At 34.1% G+C, this 23,992-nt stretch overlaps 1 protein-coding gene and 1 long non-coding RNA gene across 2 annotated transcripts in view; one reads left to right on the forward strand and one right to left on the reverse strand.

Moving 5' to 3' along the window:
• The window catches only part of LOC127877400 (potassium/sodium hyperpolarization-activated cyclic nucleotide-gated channel 3-like), a 73,085-nt gene extending 54,001 nt beyond the window's left edge, over positions 1–19,084 (forward strand). Inside the window, exons 3-11 of the mRNA XM_052423234.1 lie at positions 2,610–2,816; positions 6,344–6,441; positions 9,800–9,949; positions 10,825–11,043; positions 11,429–11,575; positions 14,297–14,430; positions 14,868–14,977; positions 15,173–16,322; positions 17,025–19,084. Coding sequence (XP_052279194.1) covers positions 2,610–2,816; positions 6,344–6,441; positions 9,800–9,949; positions 10,825–11,043; positions 11,429–11,575; positions 14,297–14,430; positions 14,868–14,977; positions 15,173–16,308 — 2,201 coding nt within the window. The 3' untranslated portion in view covers positions 16,309–16,322; positions 17,025–19,084. The remainder of the gene's footprint in view (positions 1–2,609; positions 2,817–6,343; positions 6,442–9,799; positions 9,950–10,824; positions 11,044–11,428; positions 11,576–14,296; positions 14,431–14,867; positions 14,978–15,172; positions 16,323–17,024) is intronic.
• Positions 7,497–12,082, reverse strand: LOC127877401 (uncharacterized). Its single transcript, XR_008048421.1, has 3 exons — positions 12,022–12,082; positions 11,698–11,812; positions 7,497–11,030 (listed from the first exon to the last, which is right to left on the reverse strand). It is a non-coding gene; the product is annotated as an uncharacterized LOC127877401 (long non-coding RNA).
• Positions 19,085–23,992: the final 4,908 nt, after the last annotated feature.

Below are 23,992 nucleotides of genomic sequence, written 5' to 3' on the forward strand. Positions count from 1 at the left end.
CTGTTATTTTGAGTTTGAGATAGAGGGACAAGTCTCAATTGTGCACGTGAAATAATTCACGTATATGGATTCATAATTCAATTAATATTAATTTGCTTGGTTTAGTGAATCATTAATATACCGCGAATAAATACCGTCTTATTCAAATTCGAACCGAAATGCTTACTGAATGTAAGTTTTAAATACATGACTAGAAAACCTTATGATTAGATTGTATTAACAAATACATTAATATTATTTTGGTAATGTTATTTTAAATTGACTCTGTCGACAATTTAGTTCGATGAAACTTATGTTGACTGTACATTTAAAGTGTTTGCATCATGATGCTTGTTAACTTTTATTATCGTACGGTACCCTTTTCATGAAATCTCGCATACATTGCAAAGTGAAGCACACAACTGCACTGATGTAAACACAACACTTTCAGTAAAAAATGCTTTCTCCCGATTTTCTAAAAATGTCACATGACATCATTGTAGATTTCAATAGCTTGTTAACTGTGCGCGCACATCGCCTCGGGTGATATATGCATGTTCAGTGGGAATACCCCCGTCCGGATTGGATGTTTATTTTATCAAATCTTTTAATAGTTGCATATATTCCAAAACGTAATTGAACTTATGGCGAACGTTTGTTTTCATGTAAGTCTGGAGCACTTGTATGTGCACATGTGCTCAAATGTATAATGACCGATATATATATATAGAGGATATTTGTTGGATTCGGTGGATTATCGATTTTAATTCACGAGTGATCATAGAAAATGATATTTAACTAAAGAATTTCGCTGGGATCATGACGTCATTTCGTCAAAAAAAATGACGTCATTTCACAATAAACAATGAAAATTATCGATAATTTTCACTGATAATTTTCACTGTTTGAAACAGTGAAATTATCAGTTTTAATTCACTGAATCTCTCTCTCTCTCTCTCTCTTCTCTCTCTTCTCTCTCTCTCTCTCTCTCTCTCTCTCTCTCTCTCTCTCTCTCTCTCTCTCTCTCTCTCTCTATATATATATATATATATATATATATATATATATATATATATATGAAACTTGTAAAATTGTAATTAAAATTATAAAAAAAAGAAATTACTGTATAATTGTATATGAAATATGTTCAGTGTATCAGTTTTTTTAAGTTTAGATGGCCTTATGACTATTGCAATCAAGAACTCTCCTTTTCGGTTTCACCTCACGAGTACTGAATGTGATTGCAGGTGTGTATGGAACTATAGACTTTGCGCGATGAAACTCGCTATAAATAAACAAATTTGAAATGGATTTAACGGGAATTAATGAAAACTTTAAAGGTAAATTACATAATATTGCAGTGTTTGCATTAATTCAGAAAAGTGTTACTCGATTTCTTAACCGATCGATACTCGGTCACCGGATGATATTTTTGCTTACGTCAGCAAAATTGTGGTATGACTTCCGTGTCTTCCAATTATCCCATTTTGTCTCATAATGAACTTTAATTTTACCGAACTTGCGACAACGTTAACTGTTTTCTTTATTTTTAAGTGGACGTGTTGAGTACTTCTTTATCAAATACAAATGAGCTATTGGAACACAACTAGGTCAATTGCATCAAAGGCGACACAAAAGCACTTAACCAGGCACACACAACTCGCTGAGACATTAGTGTTTGTTGTTGTTATTGGTTGTTGTTTTTTTTGCCGTTCCTCAAACTGTATCCAATATTAAGGGCAACGTTCACGAAAAATGGTGAAAAACATAATGAATGAATGGTCACGTTCGGGAAAGAGCTTCCAGGGCTTCAGCCTGCTGCGCTAGTATGAACGTGCTTGTGAATAACTCTATGGAGTTATATGGCTTTTACATGGCTTCCGGGGCAACCATATAATGGGTTTGTGAGTGATTTAAAACTATACAATATAAAGGTATGACGAGCAAACCAATGCGGAAAGTCAACCTTAAATTAAGTACACAACGGTATAACAATGTCCAGTCATGGAGGGCTTACATTTCTTACTCGCTTCACATATCTCTACCTACATCATATGTGTTAAACCGTTATGAACGTCACGTGTTAAAAGTCTGATTCGTGGCCCCGGATAAATAATTTGTACGTTTTAATTGGCATCAGCCATATTAATTACTATTTATAGAACGTAAATGAATGCTTAATAATATAGTGATTCAGTTGATTTATGTCATTCATAGATTTACTCTGACAGTGTACTGTTCATGAGACGCAATATTTGTCGAAAATGTATTCATAACTTGTTGTAAAAACGTATGTAAACAAGTATGCCCTTTTTATCACCAATTGTATGCAACGCGTATTGTTTTACTTCAAACCATTGTTGTTCGTTTGCTTTCTCTAATATTAGAAAATGTTCGCAATTTCATTAAGATTTGAATTCTCCCGCTGTATATATAGCTTAATAGATCTAGTTAAAAATTGGTCTAAGTCACTTTTGCAAAACAATTGCATTGATACGTGTATATAGTGGACAGTTTGGAATGTCATCTGAATTAAAATAGTGGTACTGACAAAACTACCAATAAATTAACTCGAGTCATGGTGTATTTGTACATTACATTTCATTAAGACATGTTTATTTCTGTTTCAGGGATTATTTTAAACGATTTTGCGGACGAGATCATCTTAGATCCGAAACTGATTGCCAAACATTATTTGAAGTCCTGGTTCTTTCTTGACCTCATCAGTTCTATACCGATGGACTACATATTTCTGATGTGGGACTCAGAGGGCAACTTCAGCCAATTGTTCCACGCAGGTAAACAGGAGGAGTTGGACGCCTCTCCCTATTGGCAAGGTGATCATTCTCAAACTGTGCCCACGTCACTATATTGCACGCTCTTCCCAAGTGTTTGTTCCGTTAGTATGTGTGAAGTTTGTATGTTAGTGTCCTACCAAGGCTTTTTAGCTTTTTTAATTGTATGAGTGCGTGTGTTTCACTATTTGCTATGTGTTTGAAACAAAAATGTTTATAAAAATGAATATGTATTTGGCAAAATTCGTATACAACGCGCTCGTCCAAATTGTTTTACAGAAGATAGATCTACTAAGCCTGCCTGTGTTGTTTTTCTTTCAAACGTAACCCAGTATTCAGTTATGGACTTTTACAAATTATTTCACCCACGTTTTTTGTAATGCTTTTTATGCTATGCCTTTACCTTATTTTGAAACTGATCAATTCTTTAAGTAATATGTTTTTTATTTTTTACCAAATAAAAAGGTAATCATTCTCAGTGAATAATCTTATTATGCTTTGGCTATCAACATGTGTTTGTTTTCATGTCACTACAAACTCGGTGCATTAGTATTGTGTGTGCTTCCATATTTTTGATCTTCTCTCAACAGCAATTGTATAATTTTTTATCCCGTTATTGAATCATTTCAAATAGTCAATGGTAGGCGTGACGAGCCCAGTCCCTGAGTTTCGAGCTCAAAGGTTAAGGTCACAATTACACGTCGAATAACAAGAAGGTAAAAATACCTTCTGGGACTGTTACTCTATCTTTCATCAGGGAATTTCGAAAAAACTTACCATAAATTCCCACCGTATTGACACGAAATGTCACTTGCAACACTCAACTTCCCATAGCTATAACAGGGTGCTGAATCAACGTGGTTTCCCGAGTATTACACACGGGCTTGACAGAATGTAAACACACCGTTAAGAACTTTTTTGAAAATATCTCAAGTTATTAAAATACGTTTGAAAAAATCTTAAGTGCATAAAAGCCAGTTTTTCTTGCAGTTTTTGCCGATATCTTAAGGTATAAAAAAAGTAATCCTTGCATACGTCTGAAATCGTTGACAAAATTTCACGTTGCGTTAATCATAACCGTGTACAATTAATGCAGTAGATACCGATTTACAAGAACACAGGCTTGTTAAATAAAGTAATTCCGATGTAGTTCACATTGCAATTAGCAGCATAAAAGTATTGTATGCACTAATTGAAATTCTTAAGAAAAATAATTTTTTTAAGTTATTTGATATAAAGCACCACTTACCGTCTTGTATACATCCATTAAAGTAAAAAGGGACAACCCCACAGAGTCACGTGATAATGCACCCTGTATAAGGTAAACGTCATATTTAGTGGCACATGTCAATTATGTCTACGATTTCTACTTTTACTTACTTTTACGGAGTGAAATGACTTACAAATCACAACACCTGTAATCCATGTTAATCCTGTAATGTTAATTTAAGAAGGGTTATACATTAACTTATATAAAATGATACATTTCAGTTCAATAAATAATTTGTTTTTATAATAAAATATGATTGTGATAATACTTTTTTAATGGAGTGTGTTTTGGTCATTTAAAAATATTCAGCTGATGTTATTTATGCCAGTAAACTAATATATTTACCAGACATCCATACGAAATAAATCTAAATTAATAATGTAAGTTAAACGCAAATGATGTTATTTTGAAATATGCTTTTCATTTGTATAACATAAATAATTCTTTTTTATCTAAGATGGAAGCAAATAGTCGCCGCTTCTTCCGTGAATCCTATTTCTAATATGTCAAGGCGTGTCAAAGATTTTCCATCTAATTCTATCCATCATACTCGATTTATATATGTCAGTCTGTTAATATGTCATTTACTTGTTTCCTCTTCATATTGATTCCCAGTATATGGAGTACTCTATATGGTGGACAAGCGAATATTGTCATGTTGTTTCAGTCCTATGATTTGTCATATAATATTTTGTCATTTGGTTAAAAATACGACACGATCGAAGGAACTTTTGTTTATGCGCGATATCACAGAAACTACTGACCCGAATTTGATGAACATTTGCACGGAACATCACTATTTTGTAAACTTGCAAATAATGTCTGGTTGTTTCATTACAATTATTTTGAAATAAGCTATGGTCTTTGCTTTTTTAAAAGTTGTCCTTTTGAAGACAATTATTAGGCTACGGGTATTTTTAAAACTGCGCACAAACATTTATATTATGAAATGGTGTGTAAACTGCTCATGAAAATATAGTCCCTAATTGAAAGGTAAAAGGGTCACACCACAATTTTTAATTTTTTGCAATCTGGTGTGGGGTTTTGTGTAAATATCTTGTTTCAACTCGAAATGTAAGGAACCTCTGATCCGATTTTTATAAAAATTATATACAGAATCCTTCGGTGGATTTGCGTTTTATAAAACACTAGTTTTATAAGTGCCTTGACAAAATACAAAAGTGTTAATTACACATGCACTGTCTAACAAAAACACGTTCTTCGTTTTGTGTTTGATGTTCTTTGTATTATTTATAATTTTCATTCATGTTGAGAACGTTTAACTATTTTTCTTATCACGATGCTCAATATCTCAATCCATTGATAAAGCATATTATTTTGGAACATACATCAGTTTCACTGATGTTCTTTTAAAACATGGCATTGTCATACTTTCTTCTCGTTTTTCTATTTCAACTGACGTTGTATTACCAACTTGAAACAGTATTTTGTTTGCTCTGTTGGAAACAATTCCATGTGATTCATGTCTCACAGCTAACTAGCAACTCATTCATCATAACAGGTTCACTTATTTTAATTTAACTGTGTTTATATTTTGTTGACAATAGTTCAAAACAACCGTGATGTTAATAATTTAAATTAGTAAATACTGTTAAAGCTTCTATGGAATCTAGATCATAGAACTAACAAAGACAAAAATAATAAATTACCGTTTTGCAATTTTTGAAATTGACACATTTTGTATTTGCGCTTTGATTTTATTTTCATCTGCATCGGTGGGGCCAGTTGTGCACAACATGCTTTGCAGTTAGTGTTTGTTGGAGAATGATTGCCTTGCAAAAACAATTTATAATCAACAAAATAAATTATCATAAACGCGTTATTATAATATAGATTTGGTGTTCATATGTAAATGCCATGTTGTGCTAAATATGCTTTTATTATGTCAAATTGTATATATATTGCCTTTGTTTAATTCATGACCCAACGTAGTTCCCTCTGATTAAATATATTAAGTTCCCAATGTTATAATTTCTAGTGGCATAAATGTTTCGTTCAAATCTTGCGTTCAGTGAAAGCGCATGATATAGTCAGTTTAATTTATCCCAGATATTTTTGTGAAAGTATTCACGTTTTCAGTATTTCGAAGTTATGCATGTATTCGTTTTTTATATTTAAAGATCTGCTTAGTTTGTTGCGGAAATGACCATTCGCCGTAGTATAAGACTATTTTCATAAATACTTCGCACTTACGCAATGTTTAATGTTAATTTTTACCAGTGGAAACTTACCATATAAAACTTCAAAGTATGTAATCAATTAATTAAATTGTCTACAGGTCGTGCCTTGCGGATATTACGTCTGGCCAAATTGTTGAGTTTGTTGCGGTTGCTACGTCTTTCGCGTCTAGTCCGATATGTCCAGCAATGGGAAGAGGTGAGAGAAATATGTTTAACCCACTGCTCAAAACGGTCTTTCTGCACATAAGTTGTTAACGGAAAATTAGCGGAATGCAAACAACAAACATAACACGAAAATCAGTTTTGGTAACAACACGTCTACGGGACAAAGAATCGATTTATCTTCACTTTGTTAAGTTTGTCGAACAATAAATCAAATACATTAGTATTACGTGTTCCTTCTGTTATTAAATTAAAAAGCAAGAACACATGGCTATTTCATCATACATTCAGGTGACGTAGCAAACTCAATGTTACGACTGCTATCGTTTGTTCCAAATGTTTTGTTTATTAATAAATTCGAAATTTATCCACGTTTTTGTTTGCAATTCATAAATACGTGCTACTGTTACCTCTTAGATATTTGGAGACTGTTTCGAGCAGCTTTGTTTTCCGTATTATTGGCTAACAGGCTTTGCAGTATTTAATGTTTAAATATCATTTAATGAGTCACATTGGACACAATCACTGATTTGCTTTTTGTAATTCTTTATTATCATTCTAACACGAACGTTCAAGATTTTTACAAAAACGAATTTTCGAATCTAATAAGGCGTCATGTGGTAAACGTTTCGGTCTATAATGGGAACGCAGGTACCTATTTATTAACAAGATAATGTTTGGCGATTTAAGGACAATACGGACGTGTCGTGTTAGAATATATGATCAAAAACTACTATAAAGCAGCATTTACCTATATTAACGTTTAATTAATCTACAATATAGCAGCTATTCAACTAGGCAAATTTGAAATTGCTTATTGAAGTTTTCACATATTTTACATGCGAATATTTGGTAGTTATTGCTATATAATATACGTGCATTTATTTAGGATACCATTATCAAGACCCACAATATTGATATGTTCATGAATGTTTATATTATAGGCGCTGTAAACTTTAAAATACCTCCAACTATAAGTAAATGCTGTGGTTCACTCTTTCCACATTTGAAAATGTACTGCATGTTTTATAGACGTTTTTGCCTTCTTCATAGACGTCAATCACAGTTTAATGGTAAATAAGTAAAACAATCAGTATTTAATGTTTTACTTTGAATAATGTTAGACGAAATTTCGCATGTGAGTTGTTTATCATTCGCCATGCTTGTTAAGCAATCAAAATACAAAAGTATATAGAAATAATATAAAAATGTGAAATAGTATACATTGATTTGTATATTATTCTCTATACAAATGAATACCAGACAATTATGCTTAACAGACGCCTTTAAACTGTGAACATTGTTAAACTCCAATCAACACTCTGCTCCTTTCAACGACTTCCAGCACACCTTTTTCATATGTTTTTATTCACATACCCGTTTTGAAGTTGGATATTTTTATATGTTGAGATCTGGAATCTCTTGTTAATGTAACGATAATCCCTTCTCTACCTGTTGAAATTGTGGAGTATCATCGAGACTCATATGACTATATATTGTTTAAGTTATTAAATCTATTTGTAAAATCTAAGTGATTGACTTCGTAATAATAACTCCAATTGAAGTTTAGTTATATTAAAAATTATATGATTCTCGATCAGCGTTTTTTTTAATTAGTCTGTTGATATCCGTATTTACAAAAGCAGCAACTTTATTCACCGACAGTTGACATTGAGTTGAATTGAAAATTATTCGAATTTTGTTGATAGTTGAATTACTTCTAAGTGTTTCACATATTGTCGCTGAACATTTCTTCCAAACTTGAAGTTCAAAACTAAAATGTTTAGAAATTGTATGTGCGTCGTGGTACAGCGATTGTAAAACATAATAATGCAGTGTTCAATGTCATGTGTTAAAACCAAATATTACGATATATATACACAAGTTTGCAATTGTTCTCCAAAATATGGCTGATATCCACTAAATAAAAACGATCACAATCAATGTGAACCATTGAATATATTTAAATAAATACAATATCAGTAAAGTAATTTGCCATACAACAAAATTGTCAAACTTTTCATTGAAGCTGACGTGTCTAGCCCATCCTCGTCGTGGAAATTTCAGGATTAAAGAAAACATAGCAAATAAACGTGTTTCTATCGCCAGGACACAGGCATTATGTTGTCAAGAGTTACTTCCCACGTAATCCGTTGTGAAGTTTTTTCTAACCATTATTTGATAAAACCTATTTATTTCGGGACCGGATGAATTATACATTTGTATAATTTTAGTCCTTGACAATTAAGTAAATTACACTCGGCAACATCGCCAGATTGTCTGAGTTTACTTCTCATTTGGTTTTGACTTATCGTATACATGTTATTGTGTATGCAATATTAATACTCATGTCACACATTTATTTGTTTCAGCGGTTAAAGGAGGTATGTTACCGTGTGTTTCCGGTTAACATGCACTAAACAATTCATATGCCACTATGACTGAATAGATTAATTTCTTATAAGCACAGTCATTAGTCTATGATTTGGCTTTGTTTTGCCTTTTAATACATATAAAATTATTATTTCTAATATAAAACAACACAAAACGTGTTCGTGTCTTGTTTAGACGTTTATATAAACGTAGACTAATGTTTCATTTAATAATCTCAAATGCAAAAGCAGCATCGAAATATCAATAAAAGAGAAATTTTTGTTTAGTTTAAGTTATACTTTGTTTGAATATATTGTGTTTGCAATATTTTAGTTTGCTTATTTTAGATGCCTGAGTGATTAGTGTTGGTGTCAGCTAGATGCATCATATGTGTATCATGCATGATGTGTATAGTATTGTTTAGTTGAAAGGAGCAGACAAAGTTCATATGAATCCTAGAACGACGTATATTCAGGTACAAAAACAGAAATTTATAACATTAAAACAAGAGTTGTCCGTATTGCCTTGCACCATACTTGTATATCATTGCAAGTCGTATAATTCATATATAAAACTACATTAATACATGGATACAGCTTGTGACACTTTATGTAACACTGCATCAGGTTTGGCTTTGAGTATTGCGTTTGCTTTTAGAAATTCAAGATAATATCTGCAACAAAACTAGGAAAATAGTGAATTATGAGTTTGAAAAATATTTTAAACTATTCGGGTAAATGTATTTTTAATTAGAGAAAAAACGGTGTCATTGATAGATATATAATGTAATAGAAGCATACCTTCTCAACAATATTATTGAAAAGTTACAAACAAGGAGTACACTTATTGTGAACAAAAAATAATACAATACAACAATACAATTAATTAATGCAATAGCTCTTATTTTGTACAAAAATAAAATACAAACCTATTTTGACTACATACTATGACTGTGTTTACAGCATACCTGCCCATTATACGTATTATCCTTTAGAAATGCTTATGCTTTATGTTTCCAGTTTTTGGCGGTTGCAGGGAAGTTTATGCGAATATTTAACCTGATATGCCTTATGTTCCTTCTGGGTCACTGGAACGGATGTTTACAGTTCCTGGTGCCAACTTTACAAGAGTTCCCGAGTGATTGCTGGGTTTCCATAGAGGAACTAAAGGTTCGGTTTAAATAAACATGATATTTTTTTTAATAAACATAATTATGAACAAAATCTCTTATGGAACTACTTCTATCTAACTACGTTAACTTCTACGTAAATTTAATTTAGTAATCATTTACACCTAAAACAACGACGGCTACTGCTGGAAGAGCTAAAACGACGGCTTATATTACTATTGCTGCTGCATAATTAGCACTGCTTTTTTATTTATAATTATAATGATTGCGGTATTATAACGACTACGAACAGATTCTAACAGTGTTTTCTTTCAAAGTACATGTGAGCGACACAATTATCCATATTGATCTTCTCTTGAATAAATAGTTATGTGCTTGTGAATGTCACACTGTTTGGGACTTGTATCACAAAGATTGAAAAATGTTTTTTTTTCTTAGCTATTCAGTGTTTGAGCAATATATAGCTTATAAAGCTGGTTTTGTCACTAATAACAAGACATTTGCATTCAGGAATATGTTTTGGCAAGAATTTCTCCAGACTATTTTAAAATATGGATCGCCAGTCAGGGCAATCTGAAATGCAGTGATTTACATAATATTGATAATGTTCATGCATTTACTACCAAGGTCAGAGTTTTGGATTCGTGTTAAATATGCAACGTAGTACCTCAGAATGAGTGTCTTATAAAAATGATACGTGGCTTACAATAAATTGGTACGACATAACATGATCTGAAAATATCAAATTAATGTGGAAGCAGACTCATTTTATTATTGTAAAAAAACGATGTATATTAAAATGATTTACACATATGGCCTTTATGGATCCGTACTTTTCAGGCAAAATGTACTGTTGAATATGATCATCAGTATTTGCCTCCATAACAAAAGTTAAGATGCTCGTATTTCTTGCAGCACGCCCACTGGTCACAGCAGTATACGTTTTCGCTGTTCAAAGCTTTATCTCACATGTTGTGCATCGGATACGGACGTTTCCCGCCACAGAACATGACGGACACGTGGTTGACAATCCTCAGCATGCTCAGTGGCGCAACGTGCTACGCGCTTTTCCTCGGGCACACCACATCAATCATTCAGTCGTTCGATACGTCCAGACGCCTCTACAATGAAAAGGCATGTCTTCGTATTTCTTTCCATTAAAATAATTGAATCATTTTTTAGACATTTTCTTTGTGATTATATGAGTAAACATAAATGTGTAAGTCAGTTTGGAATACTTTTAAATCCCTTTTTTGTTATGGTTTGCCAAGATAAAGTTCCTCACATTTCTGCTAGAAAGTTCATAATTTTATATTACAGCAAGTATATATTCATCTCGAACGTATTTCTAAAATAATCGATTCTATACGGATGCCCTTATATCACTCAATACATTGTTTACTGTTCAATTGTTATTCTTATTTATTAAAATCTACTTATCAATGTCAAACAAAAGCCTCCAGGTGCATTCACGAACAGACATAACAATTGAACTCATGAGATTGTTTTGGGGTTGCAGTTTAAGCAAGTAGAAGAGTACATGATCTATCGCAAACTTCCCCGAACTATGCGCCAGAAGATAGCCGAGTATTACGAGCACAGATATCAAGGGAAGATGTTCGATGAGGATCGTATTCTCGGGGAATTAAACGAATGCTTGAGACAAGTACGTAAGACCAAACAAATAACATGTTTGTTCCCACTAACATCTCGAAAAGAAACTAGGTTTAATAGATCGACCAACGTGTATGCATTGTGCACAGTTATACTATTTCCCTCTTTACTTACGATGTTAATTTCGGATTTCGTTCTCTGCGAGGTTTTATTTCGACCAACACAGAAGCAATGTTAATGATTTTATTGCAGTTGACCGTATTAATCGATGTTAACGTATAGGATTATTCTGAAACAAATATTAAATAAGATAAACAAATGAACAAGAATGCATATTTTAACACAACGATAGAACAATACACATAAACAAAGATTAGGAACGGCGAGTCAAAATACAATAAACGCATTATTTATAAGGACTGCGAACAATACCAAATAATACATTCATATCATAATAATATGTTATTTAATAGTTACTAAAGAAAAGGGATAGTATACCTGAGAAAATCTATAATTTTCCTCCAACAAATAGAAATACGACCATCTATGACAATTGAAAGTTATGCGCACGTGCATCACGAGCAAGGGTTAGATAACGCTAATGTTAGTAAATCATGCACAAGGTTAAACGGTTAGGTGGCTTCCCCTTGACCAGATAAATATATTCAAATTAATATTAAAAATCTAAGATTGAAATAACTAAATGCATGTTATGTGAATAATTTGTACCCTACGACATTAACTGACAGAAATTTTCAAAATATCTTAAATGTTCATATATTTAAAAGCTATTTTTTGTAAATATTATATTTTAGAGCAAATACTGATTTTCTAATACCCTGGAAAAGAAACTTAGTTAAAGCTAGGCAGACAAAATTCGGTTCGGTTTTGTTAGAGGAAACAAACAACTTGTTTTGCCCTTTCAGTTTTCGAGAGCAGTGCCTTTGTGTTTATTGATAAAATAATTTATGCGAGCTGTTGAAATAACACAACGGGATTTTGGTTCTGGTTCAGAGTGCTTTTTGTTGAAGCGGAGATAAAAAGAAAAAACATGGTATTGACTTGGTCGATATCAAAGCCTGTGTAATGTGACAATTAAATCAAGTCAAACCAGAAACCTTCATAAATATTTATTTAAATAAAATAATTTCAAACTGAGTTGGTTCTTTATGTGGGGTTCTGTATTGAGTATTAACTTGTTTTTATTTTGTTCTGGTATTGTAGAATATACATACATGTATTTTATTTAAAAGAATGGATATGGAACCAATAAAATATTTAATATGGCAAGATATTTGCAATGCTTCAGACGTCTAACCAATATTTGGCATATTATAAAACATGAAATACGGTCTGAGTCATGAACCATTGTGGAAGAAGCATCATATGTTCCGACATAAATCAAAACCAACTACTGCCACAGTCTTTGAATATGCGTATGTATGGTCTGTCAATATTACAAACATCCGACCAATATTTCTCGGTGCATATCACAGACATAATAAAAAACTGTCTGAGTCATGGGACGTTTTAGAAAATGCTAAGATTGTTGTATTGATAAATGTATACTTCATGTATGTATGAGTTGTATGTAAAATCCATTATGCAAAAGACATAAAACTAATATAATACATCAAATGACAAAAATGCATGCATCGTCTATTTATTAGTACAAATATAATAATCCATTACATGAAGTGTAAGCTCTTGTTAAGTACAGATTGACAGATTCGTCATGAAAGTTATAGACCTTAAACAAACATACGTATACCACGCTATCCATATATTAATCCATTGATTATTTAAATATAATAAGGAAAATATATTTGATTCAAAGGTTTTGTGTACGAAATATGAAGTATGGAAATACGGACCAGATTGTTGACAATTTCTGTTGAAAAGCTTAATTAAGAATTTAATGGAATCAAATGCATATGATAAAGGCTTTTAAATATTTACTTCTAATTTGAAAGGAACATTTGCACAAATAAATAGTATTTTTGAAAATATTCAACATTTCTTTGTTGCTCCAGAGAAACAATAGCATGGTGCCTAACCGCCATATTTCTCTCTATATTTGTTCTACATAAATGTATATACAATAAAACGATAAATGCAAAATGCTCTCTTCATTACATTGTATGCAATTTAACAAAGTAACACTTACAGTTTTTAACATAACATTAAATAGTACCAAAATGCATTTAATCAATTGTATTTACTAATTAAGGATGTTATCAATCATCACTTAATGTAATACAATTCTTGATTTCCTTATCTGGTGAACCATAGCAGGCGATCTCTTGGTGGCCCTTCAAGTACTTGGATTCAGCATTTGACAAACCCAGTCGTTACATAAAAATTACATTAACATTGTTTCTGACAATATCAGTTTATTGTTGATTTCAAAAGGTTTGTTTAGTATTGCTTTATTACCCTGTATTTCAACCTCAGTGTTTTTTCTGAAGTCCACACAAACCGGGTCTTATTTATCTTATCATTCTGTCAACTGTTCTGTCTAATTATTAATATCATGATGTAATACACCCTAACCAACTGCCATTAATTATTTAAAATTTAAATGACCCACTGCCAAACGTATTGAATGATTTGATGACATCATCAACCAACACCAAATTCAATTACTGATTGCAAGATGTAATAAACCCTCACCGAATATAATTCATGAGTTGAGGATGCAATAAATAAATATCAACTGCCATTACTCATTTAAGGATGCAATAAACCATTACCAAAAATGTATTGATTTCAGGATGTAATAAACCATAACTGTCGATCTCTTGTGGCCTCTGTGCCGTTCTTCACTAACGCAGACCCGCAGTTTGTCTCCGAGGTGGTCAGCAAACTCGAATTTGAAGTGTTCCAAGCCGGGGACTACATTATCAGGTAGAATTTGTTTTATTACTTTACAGTTTTGTTGTCGTTTTTTACACATCCATTTGCATCGTTGTCTGTTAGTATGAGCATTCAACAAACCAAATAAATCCATATTGACGTACAAATTGCACATTCTTTATTGCCAAAACGTGAATGGTGAATCGAATACTACATACATGGTGTGAGTCTACTAGTGTCGTAAGTGAGAGGAATCTATTAAAACGGTTAGGGGATATGTTTTTAAGTTATTGGTACACAATAAATTTTGTTCATCTATAAAAGATAGTAAACTATCAAGTTAGCGATTTATATACAGAAAATTGTGTAACTAACTAGATGTAAGAAAGATCGTAAATAATTAAATATGTTGTATCCATATAACAAGAAATAGCTTCTGAATGCTGAAATACACCAGCATGAAGATATAAACATTTCTCTCGTTAAAGGGAGGGAACGATGGGCAGCAAAATGTACTTCATCCAGGAAGGTATTGTAGATGTCATCACAACTGAAGGAGAAGTCGCAACATCTCTCTCCGATGGCTCTTACTTCGGGGGTAAATAACATGACAATGGTCTAGTTGCACAATATACGATTGTACTTAATGGTTCATTGTTTTAAAAACGCAACCTTTTATTTAAATATGTGTGTTAACAGCATGTGTTATTAATTGAATGATTATAAATTTCAAAGATTATCACATCAGTATCGGTATCTATTAATCATTATTTATATAACTCTTTTATTCCAGAAATCTGTTTACTAACGAACGCTAAACGTGTTGCAAGTGTCCGAGCAGAAACGTACGTGAACCTGTATTCCCTGTCCGTGGAGCATTTTAAGAACGTTCTTGAACGCTACCCGGTCATGCGACGGACCCTGGAAAGTGTTGCGGCCGAACGCTTGACCAAGATTGGAAAGAATCCGAGCATTGTAAGCAGCCGGGCTGATCTGGACGAGGATCAACGCCTGCTAAACGAGATCGTCCTCGAATCAACGCCGGTGGTTACAAGCGCCAGCGAAGATGAGGACAGAGATTCCGATGACAGCTCAGGAAGTTCGAAAAGTGGAAGGCATAAAAAGAAGTTTAAACTTGACTTCAGTGCCAAGTTGCATAAAATAACAGAGGAGCGTAAGTCACGCTCGAGAGAGAATTTGAGGGATAACACGGACAGTAAGTTCCGGAATATGTTACGAAAAGCTCCATCAGGACCTAATTTGTTTGGTCTCTTGGCTCCACCAGGGTTCAGTGATCGAAAAAGAAGCGGTAGTGTTGGGGCAAACCTTGGAATGATTAGTGAAACGTTTCCTGAAACGTACCAAGATGACACAATGCACAAAAAGGACAGCGTGGGTAGCAGACTGTTTATGAAACTTTTTGACGCCAGGGACTCCAGGAAGCGGTCCTGTTCCAAATCCTCATTCTGTGATGACTCGCCAACTAACGAAGGGCACCATATGCAACTGTTAAGAGTTCCCAAAGAAAAATCGATAAAATCGAAGGATTCTGCCAAACATTCTGATAAAACGAGAAAATCATCGACTTCCGACGTGGAATGCGATGCGTCGCTTCGTAACCTTAAACATTCGCGTTCCAACTCCACCAGTGAGTATGATACAAGCATACCACCACCGTCACCGTCTCCTCAAGTTAGTTTCTCTCTTCCAGAGGACGAAGAAGAGGATGACGAAGACGACACAAATGAAGAACTGTATCTGCAAATCAATGAGGTCAAACCGAAGCGCGTTGGGACGCCCTCTGCGCAAAGAAAGCGAGCTTCGCCAAAGCAGAAGCGAGTAGACTTTGAGCAGGCCCAGCTGCTACCGGTCAGTGATTCCAACACCAATGGCAGGGAAAGCGATAAGATTTGCGACTCGCCTTCATGACGGCCTCATGTGTGGTAGGTGTAGACTGAGACGTAGTTATTAATTTGTATTAAGTTTCTAAGTTTCCTTATTGTAAGTGTATTATTTCTGTATCAATGTTTATATCAAGCTTGCTAATTATTATAAATTTTGCACATACACTTAAGTACACTATGGTATTTGAATTCTTGCTTGCAATTTTATTCTAAATGAATTTATTAATTATTTTCATGTTGGTAATTTCTTTAATTTTTTCATAATTTATTACATGCCAATTACATGGAATGAATATTATATGTACTCTTTACTGTTGTTTTAAGTCCTCGACGCACGTGTTAATAGCGTGGATTCCATGCATACTCATTTTCAAAATTATTCATAAAGCATTTTTCCCGTTTGATATGGTATATTTACCTCGTGAATAGGTGTGTATGGGTCGATGGGCATCCCACTACACACCGTACAGAGTTAACAATCAATATATATATATATATGCATGTTGCAATACATCTTAGACATTGTACCATTAATAACTTGTATATGGCAATAAAAACAACAATTGCTAAAGACATATTTGATACCACATGACTTCATAGCGCATTATTTGTAGATGTATATTGCATCAATATATTGAATTGTATAAATGTGTCTATAGCAATAATAGTAAAGATGGTATTCATAGTATAACTATTTTTGCTAATTTATTTAATTGCAAATTAACCGTCTTTGTGTTGCAGACATCTTTAATGAAGTTTGAAGTATATTGTTACACCGAGAGAGCTGTCATCACGGAACCTTCTAATTTGATTCGTGATTGTTTAATTAAACATGAACTACTTAAAGTGTTTTATTGCAACATGTATTATAGCATATCAAATTAACAATGAATGTTAAACGTGTTATCATGTTATTACTTGTCATGGCAAATATAACCTAAACAATGGAAAATAAGGACAATATCATAATGATACAAGCAGTGTGTGAACCTTGGAGAAGGCAGTTATCATGGTAATGGGTTTGCTAATCTAGTTTTAACCACAACAGATTCATGTTCCTATTGTAATCCTAGCGCTTAATGTTAAAAGATCATGTTGTGACAATTAATAGCAATACACAAATGACATTATTTTCCATGTGTGCATTTAAGAACAAAAGGGAACTTTGGTATTTTGATCTTTTGGATGTTTTTGTCTGACACAAGATGCCAGGATCACGAATTCGTCTTCAATATTAAATAATGTAGTAACATCAGTTGCTTAGCTTTTCATGAACATCGATTGCCTTGTGGTGCAATTCAAATGACTCACAATGGCGGTCGAAAATATGTAAGAATAAACACTTTTTATAAACGAAAATGATTATATGTAAATTCAGATATCATAATTATATTTTCTTCGTGACTGCACGGAAAATAATAATGTTGATTTTATATCTGAGGAACTTAATGATGAAACTAGATGGAAACAATTCATATTGAGATTTTATGCGTGCACTTTTATCATTTGAAGATCGCTCCCTATGAGGTAACTTTTTGTTCTGTGTTTTATTAAAAATAAAGGAATTCATTGCTTTTTAAGAAAAATCAGCTGTCAAAAATTAGGAAAATATTTTGATGTAAGGCACACTATGTTTTTCACAATATAAGTATGAAATGTATAAGTAGCTTTTTAGAATTACGAAGTAGTGTGTTTTGTGTTTTTTGTTGGAAGTTTTCACCAGTAGAAGCTATGCAATATGACTCTTGTAGATGACTGATAAATTGTTTGTTTATAACCATTGCATAATATGAGCATTTAATGTTAATTCTTGTTAGAATGATTGGTTGGTACGTTAGTGCAACGATATGTATACTCTGTTATTTAAGGCTAGGTACATTGGTGCACTGATTCGATATATATGGCATGATTAATTTCATATCATTGCACATCTTGGTAATTATAACCGTCACTTTGGAAACATTCCAGCTTACTATGATTTAAAACCAATATCAATTTGGCAGGAACATATACACAATGTCGCATGTGCTTTGGTAGGCAAATGAGCAGTATGTATGAGTATATCGTATGGAGTCTATGGACGATTTCATTTATAAGAACTTGAATAAATTGATCAATCCATATTTAATTTTTATTTGAATCTGTTAACGGGTTCCGGTGCCAAAATATCACTTACGTTAAAATGCATTACACTTTATCATCGACATGACTTGTGCTTTATTTCATATGTTGAGTATATTGTATTCCTTCGTTTGCCAAGAAAGGGAATAATTATTCATTTATTGTCTTGTTTTGTTACTTTTACAAATATATCATAATCTATATTTGTGTAACTTTTTTGACAATGCAAAAAGCTTGTACATGTACGACTAATCTGTGATTAATTTATTATAAGTATTGTTATTATTACGTATAAAGACATTTTGGCAATGTTTGGTAAACCATTTGTTGGTATAGGCATATCAGAAATGCATAGGTGTTTGTTGCGAGTATTCGGTATCATTTGATTTTGTTTATTTGTATCACCAATATCCATATTGAGGTTTGCATAGGAATTTGTTTTTCATGTATTAGCGTTAACTCCATACTGGTAGATTCACGAACAACAGTGATGCTTTGCATTATATAGTGTTGTTTAACTATAGATTGGAATGCTATGCATGCGGTGTGCTGTTTGTGCACTTATTTTTATTCACTTTGTTTTTTCATTCATATGCAATCACAGACAATATTAATGGAATAGTGTGGTGTTGATTTATACTGCGAATACATGTTTGTTTAATAAACAATGTATACTTGCATTGATGTAGATGGTTACCGATTCAAATCTAAAACTTCAAAGATGAGAACAGAAGTGTTTATTTATATCTCGAAAGCATTACCCTGACATATATGAACTGTGTACTCTCAAATATATACACCATGGCATAGTTTGCTTACCGCACGTGTTTCTCGAATAACAATCGACCTGTGGAGAATTTTCTGTTTAAAACACTTCATCGAGTGTATTTTATACCTGAACCGGTACAAAAATTAATTATATTCCCCACATGTGAAAAAATACGCGTAATACATTCCTCGTGTACAGGTTTGTTAAAACAGATTAAGAACCAAATTATGAAGGTGGTCACAGAGAAAATGTTTGACTGTGACAATTTTTAATAGAATTAAGTATGTTCATAATTTTAACCAAACAAGATAAAAATGAGCAGCTGTGGTGGAAAGCATGTGCTAGTTATGAAGAAATACCCTTTGCATGTGGTATAAACATCTGTCGATTTGGTCATCTGCGTCCGTTACGTCTCTAGTTTTAATATATTTCAATATATCAATGCATAAAGGTCGTTATCATGTTAATGCTTTTGATATATAGGTCTCAATTATAAGTTATTGTGGTACTACGCGGTCCAAATTGATTTGTTATCTAACGAACGTTCATTCATGCATTTCATTTTCAAAAAGTGTTTTTCATAATTATATGTTTTGTTTAACAAAGTTTCTTAGAACAGTTTTGGTTCTTTGTTCAAGACATCCAGGTACTTAAAATGAAGTTGTTGGCATGCGAATGTCTAATCTGGTGTTTGTCGTTAGCCTTGAAATTAAACAAGACAATAAATTAACTTCTGTGTTTGAGCGATGAATACCATGATCTAAAGATCTAAACATGTCACATGTAACTGTATAAAGGTTTGGATAAATAATTGTGTAAGTTTTCAAAACGTGTTAAATTGTGTGCGGGTGTATTGTTATATTGTATAGACATACTTCAACGTGTGTTACCGTCGATAGGGCAATATAAATATGTTTCGCATATGTGTTGATCATTTTACGAAATAAATAAAAGTCATTGTTAGTGAAACACGTTGTGTCTTGAAAACTTCATTTCAGTTCAATATATTTATCTTAGTCGGTGTATTTGCATACTTGAAACTTGAAACTTGCTAATTTGATGAAACGCCTATTTATATAATTATATTCAATGGCGTTGTCCAAAACATATAAATATACATACACTTGATAAAAATAAGAGTGATTGATACTTTTATGCGGCATTAATTAAAGGATTAATAATCTAAAAATGTGTGATATAAATAAAAATGCTGTAAGAAACTTAAGCAATAAAACAATACATGCTACGATTTAAAACACAGGAAAAATAAAATATTATGTAATAAATTGATATAACTAGGGTTAAGACAATAATTATAATGATATTATGAGCAAAGTTTTGGAAACATAAAGATACTGTTTTCAATAACTGAAAGGATACATGAAAGAATATTTCTGCACTCTGGCTGTCGGATCCCACAGCTACCGGTCGCATGTCACCCTTACGGACACTTCTTTTGGGTTTTAACCGTATTTGAACTATTGTGACTTCAAGTCACAAATAGACTGACCAAGTGTGACAACAAGACACAACTTGAAGGTTAAAATTTCAGTGTGACTATAAGACACAATTAGAGGGGCTAAGCTTGACTTAAAGACCGCTGGATGATGTCATTCAATCATTGAGCAAAGAAGCCCTAGTGATTTTTGGTTACCGGTCACTTGTACAACAAATATCCTTTTCGAGCAAAGAAGCGCGCAAAATTCTTAAATTTCTTAGTCCTCTGAGTCATGGTTGTTGGACAAATAAGCCCATACAACTGAGCCTCGATTTGTTTTGAAATCACAGGTATTCAAATTAAAATAGGTTATAAAAGTATCTGAAGAGAAATGTTTTCAAATTCCTTTTGAAAATGTCTATTGAGACAGAAGTCCGAATGCTTGATGGTAGGTCATTCCACAGTTCCGAACCAACAACTCCGGACTCCTGTCCATGAAAGTTTTTTTTTTTGTGCGTTTCACATCATAACATCCGTCATACGAGACGGTAGATCGTAGGTTACGTGCTGGTACTTTTTCTTTTAAAAGTGCTTGTTGGGAATTTGTACATGTTTCGACGCTTTCGAGCCATTGCGCGGAACGTCACGTTACGTTAACGTCATAACTGTGAGTTCGTTGTTTATAGACATTGAGATTTGAAATAGATTGAGAACTAGACACAACGTGTTCTTCCTTTTATACGATCAAAAGACATTTTGGTGCCGTGACAAACTAGTCAAGAGTCGAAATATGCAGCTGAACAAGCTCATTGCGATGCGCGACGGTCATCGTCGCCTTATATCCAGAGAACTAGAGAGATTCGACTCAACCGAGTTAACGACATCAGAGTACGAGAGATTACTTCACATGATTGTGGAAGAAGCAGAAGAAGTGAGAACGCTGAACGATAAGATCGTCAACCATAACGATATCGAAGATTTCTTATCGGAACTGGTCGAGGGAAAATCATATTCATTCGACCTAGAGTTAAAGATACAAAGACTTAGAGATAATCGGAATAAACGTATCGGAAACAAAGAAGAAATAACATCGAACGTTTCACAAGACATTTATCAAAACAGGAAGCAGCCCGACTACACCGTGCACAGCATTCCGGTCGTGAACAACGCCCCCTACCCTGCACAACAACTGCTGACTCAGGCGACACCGGCCGCTCCCTTAACATACAAGCTACCGCGCTACAAATACCACGCCATGGCGAAGCATGTGATGTGTAATTCAGCGATAATTCTGACCAGACCGGATGTGCTTCTGGGAGTGGATAACGCTACTATCGAGATGTGCACAAATAGCAGAACCCGAAACACACACTCAGAAAAGAAGACACAAACGGATGCGGTTAATCGTTCAAATTACAAAAAGGATACATTGACTCCCCAGCGTGTATTTCTAGTACAAAAGGGATCTCACGCCGGAAACCAAGAAGACAATCTGATGGAAGCGGTACAAGAGAGTAGTTCAGACGACTCGGGTAGAAAAGATGTTTCGTTCACTTTAGGTGGTAACAGTCAGGAAGAGAGCACGATGATCTCCACGTTGATTATACCGGACCGCACGATTCCCTGCAGCCAGAGGATGCCATTCAAAAGCGACAACGAGCCGGTTTTCAACAGTGCGCCGGAAGTGGATGAGAGCGGCGATACATTCCTCAAGCGCCTGCAGCGCTCCGAACTACAGAGTCCAGATGATTCGTGTATGCCGTCGGGCCATGAGTTTTGCTTCGAGGCAGTAGTTAATAAACGTTACAACCGCTGGAAACGACGCCGACGGAAAAAGAACTCTAAGCACCGACAGCCGGTCGTCGTCCCTGGCAGCGGCAGCTCTGACGAAAATGACGAAAGAAACTCTGTTATAGAACGAATTATTGACACCATGTATGAACAAATCCACGGGCCCGTTCCGCATACCCCGAACGGATCCAGCGACACGCAGCGCACGCGCAATTGCCGAAGCTGGGAAAAGGAATCGTCCACTAATATCGTTTCCGGCGACGATGGTGACGTAGACCCATCGAGTGGAAATTTCGACGCTAGTTCGTCTTCTTTATCGACAGACGCTCTACGAGTCACATACGGTAACATTCGGCATATAGCAGACGGCTCTGTGTACACTACTGAGACTAAAGTGTATTCCCCACAGGGCTACCGCGTTCGACCGGAAGCGAGCGACAGTGGCACCACCTCGGAAGATATGTGCGCCTGGTCGCTCATTGAACAATACAAACATGAGATACCGATGCGCCTTAAATACACCCCCGAGGAGGTGGTCAAGGGAAATGATGGACTGGTGCAATCAACAAAAATTCGTGTTGGAAATTGACAAATAGACAAATTACGAAACTATATTCCCTGTAAGTGAAGTGAAAATAATGAAACATTTATAAAACTGGTGATTGATTTCATATACTGAAGGTTTTCATTGTGTTAAGTATGTTGCAAATTAAGTTGTGTTTATATTTTGTTCCAGATATAACATTAATGTTGAATTTATATAATTATTTGTTTCATGCTTCGATATTTTAAGTGCATATTATCGTATTTCTATGTGTTTATTCACATTTTGCGGCCCCGAGTATGTTGGGAATTTGTACATGTTACGACGCTTTCGCGCCATTGCGCGGAACGTCACGTTACGTTAACGTCATAACTGTGAGTTCGTTGTTTATAGACATTGAGATTTGAAATAGATTGAGAACTAGACACAACGTGTTCTTCCTTTTATACGATCAAAAGACAGTGCTGTATGGTATTTTGGCGCGTGACCAACAGAACAATTATACATGAAGTTCAGTAATTTGAATGTTATCCTAGCCTTTACTGGTAGCCAGTGTAGTTCATACAAGGCATCTTTTGAACTGTCATATTTCTGTCGGCCGAGTACCAATTTGGTAAAAATTGAAGTAGCTATGTATATCTATTGCCCAGCGTATAGCTCTTGGCCGTTGAAAGCTTAAGTCGACATAAAACAATTAATCGATATGAATATATTTATTGATACACAGCTAATGATCCAAATAAAGCCATTGACAAACATGAAGCGTCTGACCGACACGCAGCGTTTGTCCGACGTAAAGCAAATGGCCGACATAAAGCTACTCATAGATTGAAAGGGACCTTTTCACAGTGTTTGGCATGTATTGACGTTTGTCATTAAACGTTTTAAATTGATAAATGTAAATTTTGGAACGAAATAGCTCCAGTAAAATACAAAAATTAAATTAAAGAAAAAAGTATTCCACAACTGGACTCTAACCACTGACCTTTGGAGCAAAACACTAACGCTCAAACCATTCGGCCATCCGTGTCCATAAGCAGTGTATT

The sequence above is a fragment of the Dreissena polymorpha genome, chromosome 4, assembly GCF_020536995.1.
Source record: "Dreissena polymorpha isolate Duluth1 chromosome 4, UMN_Dpol_1.0, whole genome shotgun sequence".
Classification (NCBI taxonomy): Eukaryota; Metazoa; Mollusca; class Bivalvia; order Myida; family Dreissenidae; genus Dreissena; species Dreissena polymorpha.